The 18,342-nt window shown below is 42.0% G+C and overlaps 1 protein-coding gene and 1 pseudogene across 2 annotated transcripts; both read left to right on the top strand.

Annotated features, from left to right (window-relative positions):
* The first annotated feature begins 427 nt into the window (after positions 1 to 427).
* arnt (aryl hydrocarbon receptor nuclear translocator) lies at positions 428 to 14,896 on the top strand. 2 transcript variants are annotated; one of them, XM_086077624.1, is made up of 20 exons: positions 428 to 764; positions 1,870 to 1,960; positions 2,040 to 2,078; positions 2,169 to 2,219; positions 3,945 to 4,158; positions 4,900 to 5,113; positions 5,198 to 5,300; positions 5,385 to 5,450; positions 5,536 to 5,621; positions 6,142 to 6,218; positions 6,467 to 6,601; positions 6,696 to 6,770; positions 8,351 to 8,502; positions 8,693 to 8,815; positions 9,850 to 9,940; positions 11,373 to 11,560; positions 12,001 to 12,190; positions 12,981 to 13,158; positions 13,234 to 13,367; positions 13,486 to 14,896. In XM_086077624.1, exons 1-20 carry the CDS (start codon positions 728 to 730, stop codon positions 13,567 to 13,569), a joined length of 2,328 nt encoding a protein of 775 aa, XP_085933750.1. In that variant the 5' UTR covers positions 428 to 727; the 3' UTR covers positions 13,570 to 14,896. The 2 variants fall into 2 exon arrangements, with proteins under 2 accessions (XP_085933750.1, XP_085933753.1); XM_086077627.1 differs by lacking the exon at positions 8,693 to 8,815.
* Positions 14,897 to 16,665: 1,769 nt separating this feature from the next.
* Positions 16,666 to 18,305, top strand: LOC147173012 (cortexin domain-containing 1 protein pseudogene; annotated as a pseudogene).
* Positions 18,306 to 18,342: the final 37 nt, after the last annotated feature.

The raw sequence follows: 18,342 nt of genomic DNA, 5'->3' as shown, positions 1-18,342 counted from the left end.
TTAAAAAAAACTAAACAAATTATAGGCGTACTTTTGGGGAGAGAAGATGGAACGGATTAATGGCATTATAATTTATTTCGATGAAGAACGGGTGTTTAGAGTCACAAATGTTCCTCGAGGCTTTTAATTTCTCCATGTGGTCATTCTGGGCTGTTGTGTGCAGAATTTTGAGGGGAAAGGGGGAAAGCTGTAACGATAAATACGCATTCCAGAAGCAAAGCAGTCCCAAATTGTTGAAAATAACTGCATTTCTGGTGATACCGTTGTAATTTTAACCATATTGTTGTTTTGTTTGCAAATTTGATTTGATTTTATCATCCTGCGCCTGGCGCCGGAGGGGCGGGGCTCAAGCCCGGATTTCCCAACTTGTGACGTCATGTGAAGCTGGCTGGCGCCGGCGTCCAATAGGAGGACCGGCAAACAAAACACTGTGCTGGTAGCTCGCTAAGCTAGGAGCGCCATCTTGAAGTCAGAGTGCTGTTGAAAGCCGACACAAATCGGGAAAACGCCCCATTCCGCGTTGCGGCGTTTGCTTTTTCTTGCCTCCGAACCTTCGAGGGCTGCTTCGAAACGCGCTCGGCATGGCTCGGACTTGTTACGCCGCCCATTAAAGACGTGCCAGTGCGGACTTGGCCGCAGTGCTAGTTAGCTTGTAGCTTCGGGAGGGGGAGGGAGGGAGGAGCGGGGGATTTGGGTTCATTTTTTTCTCCCCCGAAGTAGTTTGTTTATGTTGTTCCAAACGGACATGTCATCTTCAAACCAAGGTAAAGTGCCACAAAAGTCCACTCGAAATTCTACCGGCATGGATGGACGTTGCTGCTTGTCATTTCCTGCGCGTTTTGTGCGGATTAGTTAAGTCGGACACTTTGCTAAAGATAGCGTGACAGCGGTGGCTAAGTTAGCTTCGCAGCTAAGCTAAGTACTGAGAGGGGAGGCAGTTGCACAAGTCACAGCACCTAATTGCTCAAGTCACTTTTAACTTACAGTCGATAACAAACACCAATGTGCTTGCTAAAAGTGTGTGTGTGTGTTTTAATGTACATCTTTGCGTATTTTTATCAGTCAGGTCATAGAAATTCACAAAGGTTGAATCGAGACAAGTGGACTGACTCTTCTTGTTTTTTCCCCCCCTTTTGTTTCCATAAACGTTAAAAAATGGCGTATGCCGTTATATTTAACATTGGCTTGTCGAGCGAAGCTCGTGTAATGTGATGTTATTTTTGGGACGCCAAACGTCACAACAATGCATTTGAAAGCACGCAAGATGTGCTTAAACTGCAGACTTTATGAGCTTTGTAAAGGATATCTAGTTTGTTTCATTTGAAATCCATCGTTGTGCTTACTGTTTAGAGACCAAAGATGAGTATTGTGTCCCTGTCCCGATATTCTTGGACTCAAATGTATGTTTGTGTATTTGTGTGAATATTGTTGCAATGATTCCTTGATTTCCTTCTTAATAAATTACAGGATAGCCATCTTTACAATTCAACTCAATATATTATAAATGCAACTCTATGATATACAAATTGAGGGGACTAGATCAGTTACAGTACTCAATTTCATGCCATGTTACAGCATCACTGCATTTTTGTCTGATGCAAGAAATCGTTAACAGAGCCTTCGTAGAAAGAAGTCCAAGAGCGTGATGTCTGGTGAACAAGGTGGCCAGGGAGTTCAAATTTCTCATCCAAAGATCTCTCTGGAAATGTTTAATTTCATCCTACCAACTTTTCCGAATATACCCAACAATTTCTCTTATTTTTCTCTCTGTCTATGTACAGTATGTCAAATGCTGGATTGTCGTTGAGTGCGGGAGGCGCTATTGGAGTTGACCTGTCGTGTGTGCCACTTTGTCTGTTTTATGAATAGATTTAGCGGAGCCAGATCTGGGCCTGGGGGCAAGCGGGGCCCAAGCAAGCGGCGGTGCTGTCGTTCTAAAAGGAAGCAAGAGACGAGCAGCGTAAGCGATTAAAGAGGATGCTCAGAATTTCACCGTATTGCATTGCTGTTCTTTTATTTGTCTCCTACTTGGATTGCAGCCCTGATTTTGACGATGACGAAGGAAACAAGTTGTTCAGGTACTCGAGTCTTATCATCGTGTACGTTGCTTTGCGTGATTCCATGCCGACAGCTTTCATCTGATGGCTGCGTGTTCTTTCTTTTATCAGGTGTGACGACGACGACACGGGAGGCTCCAACGACAAAGAGCGCTTCGCTAGGTAGGGCCACCGGGTTCGGTGCATTTGTGTTGCGTTAACAAAAAGAAAGCCGTCCTTGCTCCCTGTTCTTTTCCTTTTCTCGCACCTTTTTTATTGATCTAGTTTGTGTGGAAACTTCATAGTTGAAATGCCCCCAATTATCATTTGGAGTTCAACATGCTAACAATACCGCAAGTAGCAAGACAATCATAGAACATACTGTATCTATTACACCACTAAAAGAGGAGATTTCTGTGCAGGGATATTTGTAGTTTTACTTATTTTTAATAAATTTCCTGGCAGCCAGTGGCTTTGAAATAGGTGAGCACTTATCAGTAGCTTTCAAGGACCAGCTAAAGGTAAGCTTATCCTCACTCAAGGCTCGGTGTACAATCTGTTCGATGCAACTGCGATTTTCCAAGGGTTGCTTGCTGGCTTAAGGCCTATTTTAGTGGTTTTAATTGCAGCAACTGGCATGTGAACAATTTTTCCCGTTTTATTTTGTGAAAATAATCCAAGTATTTGCTGTTGCCAAAAGTCTTGCAAGAATCATCCTGATTGCTTTTGCTATGAAAAGTATTCATTGCCTAAACAAAAGATGAAAAATAACCTTGAGAGTAAAACAACTGTATGAAGCCGATTATAAAACCGACCTCGCTTGGTAACAATTGTGGATTACGCGGACACCACAACTTCCAATGTTTACTGTTTGCTTGGCAAAATACGAGAAGCCTGCGGCTGAACCGTGCGCCTTTCCGCCTGAGAATACACATCGAGCATGAAGAAAAAAAATTGCCATTGCTTTTTTTTTCTTGTCTTGACGCACAAACTTACTTGGTTGTCATCAAATAACCAGTTTGGTTTTTTTCACTTTTTTTTTTTTTAAACATGTTTAACAGCATATTTTCAAATCAAGCCCCCGAACTTCAGTTTTTTAAACAATAAGTAGTGGCTCAAAATACTTTCACATACAAATCTCAGTACGGTTGTTTGTTTGCTCTCTGCAGTATAAATGCAACATTGTAAACGATCTCTGATTTGGTGATTGATTTTAAAGGGACAAAAAAAATATCCCTCAAACTGGGTTTGAGCGTCTGGTGGGACCTCGTTTTCAGAGAAGCGCACAAGTACTTTATTATTTTTTTGGGTGCGTTTTAGCGGGTTGGTCTCGTTTCCAGGTTTTTGGAAGAGGATCAAAAGTTTTGCAGATAAGGAAAAAGTGTCCAGGTATGGCGGGAGGCTCCTCCTCCTGCTTGTCAACATGTCCAGATTGAATGCACTGACGATTGAAGTCGTGTCCTGGCTCCTCCTAACTGTTTTGTTGGGACCACAAGCTCACTCGCCATCTTGACGGGACCGTCGTGAATGAAATTTCAAGCCTGGCAATGTTGCGCTTCTTCACCAACAGCTGGTGGTCTCTCCTAAGCCCACTTTCCTTTGTGCTGGCTCACTAACAACTGCACGATGTTTCACTTTGGTAACGCTTCCCTTTTCTCTTTATTTCTCTCCTCAGTCTCTCTCTCTTTCTTTCTGCACTTGCTCTCTGTTGTCACGCACACACATGGCCTTGAAAGAGCAGACTGTCACTTTGTCACCTTGATTTTGATTAATTTTTTAAAAATTCATCTCATCGCCACCTTTTCCTGAGAGACGAGCCAACGTCACATTACGACATGAACTCTAAACTCTTCCCCGCGTTGTCCGCCCGCCCCCATCTGGCTCTCCCTCCTGTCCTGTCCGCCTCAGGGAGAACCACAGCGAGATCGAGCGGCGGCGGCGGAACAAGATGACGGCCTACATCACGGAGCTGTCGGACATGGTGCCCACGTGCAGCGCGCTGGCGCGGAAGCCCGACAAGCTCACCATCCTGCGAATGGCCGTGTCCCACATGAAGTCGCTGCGAGGGAGCGGAAACACCAACGCCGACGGCTCCTACAAACCGTCCTTTCTCACCGACCAGGTGAAGACAAATTTGGGAAGGGGGAACATCTCATCAAAGTGGTGGATCGATTCCGCTCACATTAGCTTTTCAAAAATATAATATGCAACAGGGTTTGGAGTTTGGGTGCGGACCGCCAGGCTTAAAAAGCACGGAGGGAAACCCTGTTAGTGTTGAACAAAATAGTGTCATCTAGTGACCGACAGTGGAATTACACCCAAAATAAATGAGAAGCAGGACAACATTTTGTTATGACTGGACAAAAGTTCACGAAATAGCGGGAGCCTCAATTTACTGTAGTAAAAAGAAGAATTCTTTTCAGTAGCAGTTTTTTTCACATACAGATGAAAAGTTTTTTTTATTTTTATAAAAAGTTTAATCTTGGTTCTCAAATCTTTTTTCCCCCTTTGAAATGAATGGGGAAAAAATACATTTGAAATGTGTTATGTAATAAGAGAACTAGCGCTAGTAAAACCAGTGTAACCATAAGAACTCAAATGTTTGCACGGCAAAATCTTCAGTTCGATTCATTGTGCTGCTCTTTCTGGTGCGCCCGCCGATAAAAGAAAAGTCAAGTTGTCATAATTATAATGTTTTTTTTTTTTTTGGACAACTTCAAGTTGGTAGAGTCCCGTTTGAGCCCGCGGGGTCCAGGGCGAAAGCAAGTGATAGCTTTTGTGTTTCCATCCAATTGACTTTGGCACAAACTGAAATGCTTGTAAATGTCTTTTAGAAGCTTACTTGACGGCGTTTGCCCTGCAGGAGCTGAAGCACCTCATCTTGGAGGCGGCCGATGGCTTTCTGTTTGTGGTGTCGTGCGAGACCGGCCGCATCGTGTACGTGTCGGACTCGCTCACGCCCGTCCTCAACCAGTCGCAGTCCGACTGGCTGGGCTCGTCCCTCTACGACCAGCTGCACCCCGATGACACGGAGAAGCTGAGGGAGCAGCTGTCCACGGCGGAGAACAACAACACAGGTACGCCCGGCGTGAAGCGGGAGAGCCAAACAAACCCAAAAAGGGTCAGGGGCGCCGATCCGACTGCATTGTGTTCCTTCGAAGGGAGGATGTTGGACTTGAAAACGGGAACGGTGAAGAAGGAGAGCCAGCAATCCTCCGCACGGATGACGATGGGAGCCCGCCGATCGTTCATATGCAGAATGAGGTATCCGATTGTTGATTTATATACAGTCAGAGGTGTCCCTGAACGCACCATTTGGGCAAATTGGTGGTTTGTATCTAATTGCAGGTGTGGCTCGTGTCCAGTGGAACCCATGTCCATGAACAGACTAAACTTCCTTCGGAATCGAAACAGGTGATTGGTTCAAAACCACGACTTCGTTATGGTGCTAATGCGAAGGACGAAGTTTGAGCTTTTGAATGCTGCTGCTTCAAACTAGGAACGGTCTTGGCGCTGCAAAGGAAGGCGAGCCTCAGTACGTGGTGGTCCACTGTACAGGATACATCAAATCCTGGCCGCCTGCAGGTACAACATGCTGGACGCTGACCTTTCATGCGCTTCATCTCCATACTGGCGCGTCACTTCTCCTTCATTTTGTTGTGACAGACTGATTCCAAAATGGAATCAACTCATTTTATTCCGCTAAGTTACAAACACAATACCTCAGAATGACAAAAGATATATGTATTTATTTATGTATTGAAATTCTTGCAAATTAAAAAAAACAAAAACAAGGAATAAGCCTTGGTCAATACTTGATGTTGCCAGCTTATTCAACGAGACTTGAGGCTGTAATTGTTTGAAAAGTTGCACCAACTGAGCAAAGGCTGTGAATACGAAGTACATGTGCTGTCTTAGTTTCATATTTTTCATACATTTGCAAAAAACTCACCAACTTGCGTCGCCAGTACTTTTCGTGTGTGTTTTTGAAGAAAAAAAAATTAAATCCACTTTGGACTAAGGCTCTGAAGTAACATGTAAATACTTTCTTGTAGTGTACATTCTACTTTGTTGTCCTGCACTGACACACACTTTGTTATTTTAGGAGTGTCCTTATCAGACAACGAAGCGGACAACACTCAGGGGAGTCGCTACTGTCTCGTTGCCATCGGCAGACTACAGGTTGGAATAACGCCGTACGTCTGCTTAGTATGCGATTTGTGTCCTTGCAAGCATGGCTAGCACAAGATATTTATGACTTCATGGTCACGCTTCAGACTTTTCTGCAGTCTGATGTTTGCCTGGCTTTTGAAATGCTTTGTCTGTTATCCGTCACTGATACAACTCTTATGTTGCCAAGTCACAAGAAGGACTTTTTCCAAATGCTGCTTTAATGATTGTCAGTGTATTTTTTCCAATACCGCCCCCAGGTGACCTGCTGTCCAGGTGACACGGACGTCAACAGTATCAGCGTTCCGGTGGAGTTCATCTCGCGCCACAACTGCCAGGGCATATTCACGTTTGTCGACCACCGCTGCGTGGCAGCCGTCAGCTACCAGCCTCAGGTGCAAAACCCCAGGAGAACACTTTGGTTTTTTTCTGTTTTAAATAGAGGAGCTCAATTATGTAGCGGGTAGCTCATATACTGTGTCCTTTTAGGAACTGTTGGGAAAGAATATTCTCGAACTTGCCCATCCAGAAGATCAGGGCTTGCTCCGGGACAGCTTCCAACAGGTACGAAATCAATTCAGTTTGGTTGTCCACATTAGGCTCGCGGGTGAGCTGGGGTCTAGCCCAGGCTGTATGGAGGACCAAAATTAATAAATGAATAAAAGTGAAAATAAAAACGGATATAAAAAATATAATTGAAAAATTACATTAAAAAAAAAATATATAAATGGAAGGGAAAAAAATTATATATATAAAACGACATTAAAAAAATAAATACAAAAATATATAAATAGAATTAAATATCAATCACGAAATAAAAACGCTATGCTCTCACATTTATTTATTTCGTGCTGCACACTCGCACTGGTCAGGACGAAATGTTATTCAAATGAGGGGCGGTCCTAATGGTGTTAAAGTAACGCAATCCTTTTCACAATAGCCTTTATTGAACGTCACCCTAGTCACGCAATATTTTGACGTTTCTGTCTTATGTCTTATTGTGGCGTTACTGCTGGGGTCGATTTTACCCACTGCGCGTGAGTAGTTGGCTTCCTAATGCCGTCTGTCCTTTAGTGTGATTTGTTAAAGGTCACATGTGTGAAACATGACCTAGCAGTGTAGTGGAGCGTGTATGAATGTTTGCAACCAGGCGGCTGTGCAGCCACGCTCTTTCTCTCTCTCTCAATAGCATGTGTGTGTTTCGTTATTATGTAAGAAATGGAGTTGGACAGATGTATGGAATGTGTCCACTGCGGGATCATTTCGTCATTATTTATCGAGTTCTGCTTTCTTGGCTGAGTCATCACACTTTGTTGTCATGCTCCGTCCACACACAACGGAGAAAAGTAAATATTTGACAATTCAGTGTTGCCCATCTGTTTTGTACATGGTCCTCTAATCGGAGCAAATGTAGTTCATTTTTTACAGGACACCTGCGCAACAAGCAAAATGACAAAATGGCCGCTTCAATTCAAAATGGCAGACTTTTTGGGCATGGGTTCTTGAGATGTTTTTCTGAGGGTCTGCTAACGAATGATAGACAGCTACCAAATTCTGCCTCCGTTTTTCAGATGGTTTTTGTCCCTGTCGTGTAGAAACTTCGGTAATACACGGCACGCATTTGCTCATGGCGACAGGTGATCCGTTGTTTATAATCACATCATTACAAAACACGCATATTTAATCCAACTCAACTCACCTTCAGTTTTCAGCCCCTTTGACAGATTTGAAACAGCTTGAGTTAAAGTCGTTTTGTTGTATTCATTCAATCAATTGTCATTTTACTGTCGTTACTGTCATTCTTTTCTTGTGGTTTATGTCCGCACTTTATTACTGCTGCGGTTGTTGCAGTTTTTCAGTGGATGACTTAAATTTGTGCTCAACCACGACATTGCACAGGGTGGGGCAAAGCAGTTTAGCCCCGCCCTTGTGGTGGTCTCAAGCTCAATTTTTATTGTTGGAAAATCAGAGAATGTTTGGTTGAATGAAACTGCAAGCTGCCTTCAATTTACAGGAAGTGTTTGAATTCACTTGAACGGTTGCAAATGGCAAATTGCTGGAGATGCTCTTCAAATGTGCAGTGTCGTGCGTTTGCCACTTACTTGCCTGAAGGTCAGCGTGCGACTGTCACTGCGTGTCCGCAGGTGATGAAGCTGAAGGGACAAGTACTTTCAGTGATGTTCAGGTTCCGCTCCAAATCCCGAGAATGGATCTGGATAAGGACCAGCTCCTTCACCTTCCAGAATCCCTTTTCCGAAGAGATTGAATACATCATCTGCACAAATGTCAATGTCAAGTGAGTTTCCTATTTCAAGCTTGTTTATTTTTTCTTGCTGCTGCTAACACGCCATTAAACGTATGTATTAAAAACATGTCACCATCGTAAGGTGAATGCTAATCCATGAGCCCACTCCCACATCCTTGTACACTTCAAATGTCACACTGACCCCCTGTCTCCCTATATTCCACCTGTGGGGGGACAATAGAAACGCGACTCAGGACCCCCTCACTCCCATCCGTTCCCCAGGGGGTTTGCTGCCCCCCTCCTTTGGTCAGAGCAACACAAACAGCCCCCCCGTGGCTGTTAGCCCGGCAAACGTCGCTACCAGGTGAGAGCAGGCTGGACAAGGCGGTAGCGGCTTCTTCGTGGTGGACGACTGGCTCCTCCTCCTGGCAGCAATGCTGGTTGCGCGATAATGCATGGCAAACGCTTTCAGATGGTTGCTAGTCAACTTCGGACTAGAGCTGGGCAACTAACTGTACAACAAATAATCATCATCATCATCATTTTTAAGTGACATCGGAATCACAATTGTTCACTGGTTTGAAAACATTCTATTTATTCACCACTACCAAGAACTCAACTTTATATATAACTTGAAAGAGCAACCCCAAAAATAATTAGTAACAAAAGTAAAATAATACTATTTTAAAAATGGCAATAAAAATCAATACATAATGATAAATGCAGGCTGTTCCTGCAGTGCATGTCTTGGCCTCTTAGGGGCAATGTGGAGTACACTTCAATAATTACGATTAGGACAAATATGTGCCGTTTGAGTTTTGATATCATTTGTAGGAATATCATTCCCAGAATTTAGACAATTGACAAGCATTAGCACGGGTAGTGTTTTGAAAACAAAGTATCTCTTCGTATTTGATTGTTTTTGTTGTTAAATTTCACAGTATACTCCAAATGGGGTGTGATTGACAAGCTTCAAGCACGCTCGGGGGAGGGCAGACGAACACGCGTTACACACTTGCTGCACAAGCAACATGGTGCGTTCGGCATGTTACTCGTTTTTCTTTTGATTAGAACGCTTTTACTTGAGCGAGTGAGAAGGCAAAATCAAAATTGTTGTATCGATTTAATTGCCCAGCCCTACTTCTAACCAAGTTTTTCAGGTGTCATTGCATGGGAGCAGCATATGCTAAAACTCGAATGTTAAGTTAATAGTCTCCCTTCTCTCTTTTTTGGTGTTGCCGTGGTGACCGGTGGTGGGCTCTTTTATTATTATTATTATTATTATTTTTGTATGTTTTTTTTCCCTGGCTAGATGCAGGTGTGGTGAAATTCTTGAACAAGCCCGCTTTGACGGCACTTGCAATCGGCACTCATCATCATCATCATCTCCTTTCACAGGCAATTGCAGCAGCAACAGCAGCAGGCTGAGCTGGAAGGGGGCGGGGCCAGAGACGACCTTTATGAGGCAGGACCCATAACGCTCTCGCAGGTACAGCCAGGGACGGCCTTTTCTCTTGTGAAAGTTGGCCAAAGTTTAACTGGATGGGCACATTCCTTAACATACAAGTGCTACGCTTGCACGGCCAGAGAAATCAAACAAAATATGACTTTGATGTGATTGCTGCCGTCCCCCAAATTGTCAGTCATCAATTTATTTGACGTTCCACAGGCTTCTACTAACAAAGCGCAAGCCCCTCTTTTAAATATGGAATACGAGCCGTCGGGGTGTTATGTCTGCAAAACCAGTAGGGCTGGGCAATATCGGAAAAATATCGATATTGCGATATTGGCCCATGCAATATGCATATCGCAAACTCATGCAATAAGTTTCATATGGAATTGTATGCTATTATTTGAATTTGACCAGTCAGACGCAAACTTAAATGTGCATCACCATCCAATAGTTGAATATTAGCTAGGGTAATTAATTACAATTAATTAACTAAGAATATATTGCACTTATTTATTTTGCCACATGCTATTCTTTCATTAGATCATACAAAGGTTATTTTTTTAGGTACATGTTTTATACCACAATAATATCGATGTCGCAATATTCAACAATTATATCACATATCGCATGTTTTTCCAATATTGTGCAGCCCTAAAAACCACTAACACGATAAGACGGGCTGCGCTCGTGCTCGCTGTACCTAATCAAGTGGCCAAAGCCATCAAAAAGGCTTGCTATGTAAAATCACCACAAAAGCCAAGAGAATGTTGTGCTGATGTAATTTGCTATGCTTACAGATGTTAGTCAAATGTCGTTTTGACCAAAAGCACGAGTCGACTCGCATTATTAGCTACACTTCCAATGATCAATCCATATTGATCTCGAGTATTGAGGTGGATGAATTTGCTTTATTGATACAACTTACCTCCTCCAGCAAAATCTTGATCTTGGATAATGATCCGCTCATTTTCATCTTAAAAACTCAATTTGATGCTGCTTCCTCAGCTCACGGTTGAATTTGTTGTTTGTTGGCTTACGGCTGTCGACCTTTGAGAAGGAGTTTGGGGAAGATGATATAAGGGCAGTTGTTTGCTTTTGTGGAGTATTAAAAGGCTTTTTGTCTGATTCGGGGATCGGCATCAGCGCGGACTTTTATGTGAATGCTAATGCACCATTTTCAGCACTGACAGCCCAATTTGTTTGTGTGGTTTTTAAAATGTATTTTTTTTATTTTGGCATATTAAGTTAGTGATTAAACAGGGTTTTGTGCTGGTGGTGTGCTGACGTTGGTGAGCAACAGTATATGTTAGCAGAATGACGTCTACGCAAGGATTCCACCTGACAGCAACGATATGCTTGTGCTACTTTATTTTGCTGAATGTTCCGACGTACCCATATAGCTGTATAACATTATATGGACGTTAGTCCGAGTATTTGGAAGATAATCACCGATAACGGTCATCCTCAGATGCCGGTGCAGCCGGTGACGTCGGCCGGGCCGGACCACAGCAAGAGCCTGGAAAAGCCCGACATGTATCCTTCCCTTTTCCAAGGCCCCAGTCAGGCGAAGGCCGTAGCCGCCACCTCAACGCCCTCGGCCCAAATCTACCCGCCTGTCAACAACTTCAACTCCGCTCGCGCCGCAGATGCATACAGGTTGGATGTGGAAGATTTCTTCTCATCTTTTAGACCGTATTTTCATTTTTCGGCAACAAGTGGCAGTAGCGATTCGAAAGTGGATATTCTACGTTCAGTAGCTTTAAATGTATATATTTAAACTTTTTTTTATTATTATTATTTTAATATAACTAATATAATAAAAATCGTATTTGGTTACTTCATGTACTTAAATGTGTGTTCTGTGGAGCTGATTGGCGCGAGCAACACTCTGAAATTCCAGCGTCTCGTTTGCATCCACGAGAAACTTGAGAGTTTCAAGCACGTTAGCTTTCAAGTGGTCGGCCATGACGCCTGGCCAAAACGTTGTGGTCTGTGGCCTCGATTGTTGCCTGTACTTTCCAGTCTGCTATAAATGCTGCCATGTTGTCTTGTTCTTTGATTTCATTTTTCCACAACGCTGCTTCCACACTGTGCAGGCCAGTCAACATGGCGCCGCAGATGGCACAGCCAGCCCACTCAGCAGGCCAGATGCTGGCCCAGATGTCCCGTCAGAACGGAGCCCCGCAGCCCGCCGCCCCCTCCAACACCGGCAGCCCCCTCCACGGAGGACCGGCGGCAGGGTGGCCTGGTCCCGGAGCAGGCGCCGGAACACAGTTCAATAATCAGGTACTGTCAATTATTGTGTGTAAATGCCAAAGAGAGTTTAAAAACGTAAAACTGTTTGAGTTCGCACGCGTTTATGTGCCGTTTGGTCACAGATATGAATTATAATATCAAATGTGGGAACGGCGACCCCAAATGGAACATAATTACTGTACTTCCTGTGCACTTTTTGCTGGTCAATAATGCAAAATCAATTTATAGCCACTAGGGTTGTCAAAATTAGTGCATTAATTTTGAGTAAATTTAAAGTTTGTTAACGCGCAATTAATGACCGCCCCTTCCTTTGAGAACCTGTACTGGAGGAATTGCAGCAGACATGTCCACATCATAATTTAGCAGTAATATATTTATTAATAATGCATATATTTGTGGAGACAAGACAAGAAAAATGCACTGAGCTGTCACCAATGTCTTACAAATGCAATTATGCCATCTAGTGGCAGATTAATGATCTCAACACAAATCATTATCACTCGTTTTTTTACAGTGCAGTACATCTTTTTAATTGTAACTCCATTTTATGAAGTATTATCAAATTACTGTATCAATGACTAAAATATGCAGCCATATTTCTATTGGTGTAACATTTTTTCCGCTTTTATGTTAACAAGAGTATAAAAACGTACAAGAAAAATATTGTATTGTACATTTAGAACGGATATAAAATTTACAATTATTAAGTATTGAAGTCTTGCGATTAATGACACCTCTAATAGCCAATAACTAATTAACGGATGAATCATTTTGCTAATTGGTGCAATAATTGATTTGGAAAATACTTTGCACTTTTCAGCAGGTGGCTCCCCAAGCTGCAAAGACCATGTCTCCACCGTTTGCTCCCATGGGTGGATTTGGAGGCGGCTCTTCAAGTTCTTTTGGCCAGATGCCCACCGGCGCTGCGCCCAGCCAGACCAGCGCCACAAATTACCCACAAATCAACACGCGCGCCAGCGCCAACCCAAACGGTTACGGTCGGTAACCCGCTTTGACTTTGTGGTCCCAGAAAATTGTGGGCTTGACAGCCAGCCCCGCTTGTCCCTCTCCAGATGCTTCTCAGTCGCAGTTCCCCTCCCGAGCAACGGAGGCAGTGTGGCCCCAGTGGCCGGGCCAGCAGCAGCACTCGCAGAGCAACGCAGAGCAGCACCCGCAAGCGCAAGGCAACCAGCAAGACATGTTTACTGTGAGTGATGATGCAAGAGCTCGTTTCGGCGATTGTCCTCATTGGGTGTCCCAAACGTCCGCTGGGACAAGCGCGAGAACATTTGGGTGGAAGTTAATCTGTCTGTGTGTCTTTTCAGGACGTGTTGTCCATGCTGGAGCAGCCCAGCAACTTCAACAGCGATGACTTTGATATTCCCATGTACCCCTCATTTAACGAGTGACAATATTTTTATTTTCCCCAAACCCCTCACGACTTTGTTACTTTCCACTCCTGTTCTCTTTTGCTTTTTTGCTTGGCTTCCATCGCACTGCTCAACAAGGAGCCACGGACAGTCTTGACTGCAGGTAAGAAAACAAAACGAGGGATGGCAGCCATTTTGCCTACAAAAAAAAATCATTTGGAAGGACGCGAGTCTATTCACAATCCTCACACACACATCATGGCCTTTTGTTCTTGTATGTTCCTGATTCTTCTCAGGCATTTGAACTTCTTGCATTTAGACTGAATGGATCCAATCTTTTTTTCTTTTCTTTTTTTAATAATATATAACTCTCAGGAAATGGCAGGCGTGTGTTTGCTTGTGTGTGTGTTTTTTTTAAATTGTCAGCGCACACACACGAGCACACGATCTGTTTGCGCTTCCCATATGAACGTTTTGAAATCAACGTCAGGCCTCTGCATGCTTTCATGGAGTGCTTCTACATCACCTTGATTTATACTTTGGATGTTCTTTCTGTTTTTCTCTGGGCACAGTAGAATTTATTTAATTAAAAAAAAAATTTAATGTACAGTGGAACCTCTAAAGTGGACCACCACCCGTTCACTGATGCTGGTTTAACTTCCAATAACCAACATTGTTGATCTACTGAGCGCAATGGCATAGAAGCTACACCCGCTAAATAGAAAATGAAAAGTTGAACTGGTTTAAAAGCTGCACATATTACACAGACAAATGAGAGGGAACAAAAACTGCCAACCTTACTGAAGAAGAAATAATTTCCTATGAAGTGAACTCATTGAAATTTAAAACTTCTTTTCCCAAAATGGCAGCACAAAATCCAAATGCGTTCAGTAAACATGCATGGCACCATTTGTGGCTGAGAAGAACGAATCACTCAAAAGATCGGTTCATTCCAACCAGTCTTTTGCGGATGAACCATGAGCCCCATCTCGTCTCCCCCCAACCCCCCAAAACATCTCAAGCAAAATGGTACATTTCATTCAATCTGTAGTCCAATTGTTTTGAATTTTTTAAAGCAAATTTACTGAAAATGCGCAAAGCGGACATGCGACTTTTGCCCGTTTCCATCTTTTGGGAATATTGAGAGGGGACTCCGCCGCCATAGGCGGCGCTATACACCATTAAGAGATGTGATCCACCACTAATTTAAAAGAAGACCAGGAAGCGACTGCGCCGTGCGATGACGTCGTATGAGTTTGCTTTTGTAATTGTTGATAAACCGTAGCGTTTCTTTGCTGTTTTCCATCTAAAATAGCATTAATATTCGCTTCTTAAATTCCAAAAATATTTGTTTCGTCCCCCCCCCCCCAAACATACCTTACTTTATTGTCCGCATTTGGTCTTGTTAGTGGTTAATTGCAAAATGTGTTTCCATAGCCAAAATTCACATTTTCCTATTTTCATATGCTTCATACGCTTTTTGTGTGTGCAAATTTTGGGTCCTTTTTCGAATTTCCATTCAGTTTTATTTTCGCATTTCTTGAAAATTCGAATAAAAATAGGTGGATGGAAACCCCAGGATTGACATGTAAAAAAAATAGCAAATGACAACCGACCATGAAAAAAACAAAAATGACCAAATTCTAATGAATGAGCAGCCATTTGCAACTTGAATGCTTTACCGTTTGTTTATTTGCTTGTAAGTGAAGCACTTGATGGGCATGAGGTCAAGTGAGGCGTGCTGATGCTTTATTACGCATGATTGCCAACATTTCAATGACGTTTAAAGCCGTTTTTTTACAAACATTTGGTCTTATAGATTTGAGGTTTCACTGTACACGCAGCGTAGCGTTGACAATTTTTTTTGTTGTTTTTGTCAAACTTCTATCCAATCTGTTATTTTTGGGTCGACACCTGTGCATACTGTATGTATCAAATGCATATGTAAGTATCATGATATCCATTTGAAAAGTATTTTTCAGCTGTGCTTGGTCATCTCTTCCGTCGCCCTGCGAATACGTATTGGCCACTTTGTATTCCTTTTGTAAACAACAAAAGAAAAAAAACTGAACTATTTAAAAAGACAACACACAGCAATAAGTTACAAAACAAAACATGAATTGTACATTTTGAAAGCCATTCTTTATTTGTGTCCTAACTCTATTCCTGGAATGGAGATCTTTTTTGAATTGTCATTTGTGATTTGTCCCACTTCCGATAGGTCGCTTGATTGATCTTACTGGTTGGTGTTTTCTCTCACGGTTTAATCAGGGTCTTTGGGACACAGATGGGGGGAAAAAATATATTTAAAAAAAATAATAATAATCAAATTAATATTATTGTTTTTGTGTTTGAGACAAGCAATTGAAACTGGACTGAAAGTTTGGCCAGCTAAATCTTTTTGTAGTTTGATCACAATGTTGGCGAAAAAAATAAGAATTTTAAATGTTGAAATGAATTGAAATTTGGCCTCTTTTATTTTTATGACAACTCTCTATTGTTTGTGTGTAACACTCGTTTGACACTTGCTGTTTGTAAGGAGCTTTTTTGTGACTCTTTTGTCTTCATTTCAGTTGTTCTGTGTGCAGGGGTTTTCCAATGATGTGAACTTTTATCACTCTTAGAGACACAAATATAAATAGTCTGTAAATGTCTATGAAATGTTCAACACATGAACAAAATGTTTGTTTTTGTATTAAATTGATATATTGATAAAAGACAAAAGAGAAGGGAGTTTTTTTTTTTTTCACAATCTGTTCCGCGATGCTTGTTGACTTTCAAGCTGTCGTAATTTAGAAATCAATTGAAACTAGAGCTGCGAGCATTGTATTTTATTTATTTATTTTGAGTTACAATTGGGAGTTAAACAACTTGAGATTTTTTAGTAGTCAGCAACTGATTAATCGTCCAATATTAGCACTTAAAATAATAATAAATACTAATACAGTAATCTGCTCATTTTTGACAATTTTTTCATACACATCAACACATGACAAAATGAGACCCCCCCCCCCAACACAAACGCAAATATGATTTGGTCCGGGCGTAACACAAACTGCAGGGTCGCTGCAGTACAATTGAAAATAAAATAAAAAGTCACAGTTCTATTGCAGTATTGTTTTGAAGCGACTTGAGACCAACCGTGTTATGTGGATTTTCAGATTCTATCAATTCCGACGTGTGCGAGTTGCCGTTAGGATCGTGCATCTGGAATGTCATGTTTATTCGAATCCCTTAAGCTTGGTGTGAACATACAGCTGCAGTGTGTGGAGTAAGTCACATGCGCCTCTCTGGGCAGGTCGGTTTCCAGTCCCTTGAGGCCTCGTATCCTCTTTCGGCCCCTTTCCCCCATTTGGGCTCACGGGCGGTCAAATCTTCATCACGTCTCTTCTTACCAGGAAGCAAGTTTAAGACTTCTTACGGAACTTGAAGAGCTGCCATTCACTAAATGGGACCCATCACTCGGAGTGCTTTTATTTTTTCAGGAATAAATCCTCAGCGTGTTTTTTGATCAACACTTGGACTGAGTACACCAGTGCATTTTAATGTTGGTCATTTTGGAGGTAGTTGGAGAGCAAAGTATTTTTGGAGCTGTTACTTGTACAATATGTCTTTTGAGTAAACGTCTCCCTCTCAAGTTCTCTTCTCTCCTCACAGTCGCTTGCTGTGTCCTAAAAAGCCCAGAAAAGGTAGCTGGCCTATCGTCGTCACCCCATCAAAAATGAATGCGGGTCACAGGTGTCAAGTCGGGGCAGTGAGTGTCCACCCAGCACTAAGGAAGACGCAACAACTCTGGAATCGGACACTTTTCCCACACAAAGTCACTGATCAGGATTTTTTTCTTTTCTTTTTTGAATCTTCATGGACCGGCCACTGGTTCCCGCTACCTGGATGGACATGGATGTGGATCAGGGTTTCGCTCTCTTCTTCTTCCTCCTGCTGTGCCTCTTTTTGCTGGTGACCATAGTGCGCTGTGTTCACATGGTACTGGACCCTTACAGCACCATCTCAGTCAACATGTACCAAGAGGAGCCAGCGCAGGCCTGAAGGACACCTCAGCAACGAGCACTTCAAACGGAGGATAACACTCAGTAAGCTTGACTGTATCCCACCACCCACAAACATCTTGCTTTTGAACTGCATTCAACAATAAATGTAAGTATCCTGACTATTTTACTGTTCATAACCGCAGGACTATAGAAGTTATACATCAGCCAAGTTTATGAACTTTACAGCTTTTTTTTTTTACATTTAATACAATGGAGGTGTTTATATTGATGTAATAGGAACTAAACACTACAACGTGTTGAAAAAATGTCTTCAGTAAGCTTCTATAAATTTGTAGAGGCAATAGTCACCCAAAATATTATGACAATGAATTTTTCATGTTTTCTTTTAGTTTCCCCACCTGTAGGATTCTGCAAATGTGTTTATAGCATGTTTTGATCCTCGTTACTTGAATTTGTATTACAATACATTTAAATTCTCAAGTTCCCAATGATATAAAATATCCTACTTTTGCAATGTAATAAATTATAGGATTTTTTAATTAAATTATAAATTGCATTTTACTGTTCATCGAATAAACCGTAATGTAATTAATTACTTACAAATTGAAATTAACATTTTAAAATGGCATTTAAAAAAAAATCTGATTTTATTATTGAATGAAAGAATTGATTTGTTTATTTTGCAATTTATAACATAATTACACATCGCATATTGTGTTCTGTCATTTATTAATTAATAATCGCAATTTTCAATTTTAATTAGGGGGAAAACAGTGGACGTTTGTGCGTTCTTGGACAAATC

Source organism: Leptonotus elevatus, chromosome 6 (genome assembly GCF_054856555.1).
Source record: "Leptonotus elevatus isolate MCC_2025b chromosome 6, RoL_Lele_1.0, whole genome shotgun sequence".
Lineage (NCBI taxonomy): Eukaryota > Metazoa > Chordata > Actinopteri > Syngnathiformes > Syngnathidae > Leptonotus > Leptonotus elevatus.
This window is presented reverse-complemented; position numbering and strand designations above follow the sequence as displayed.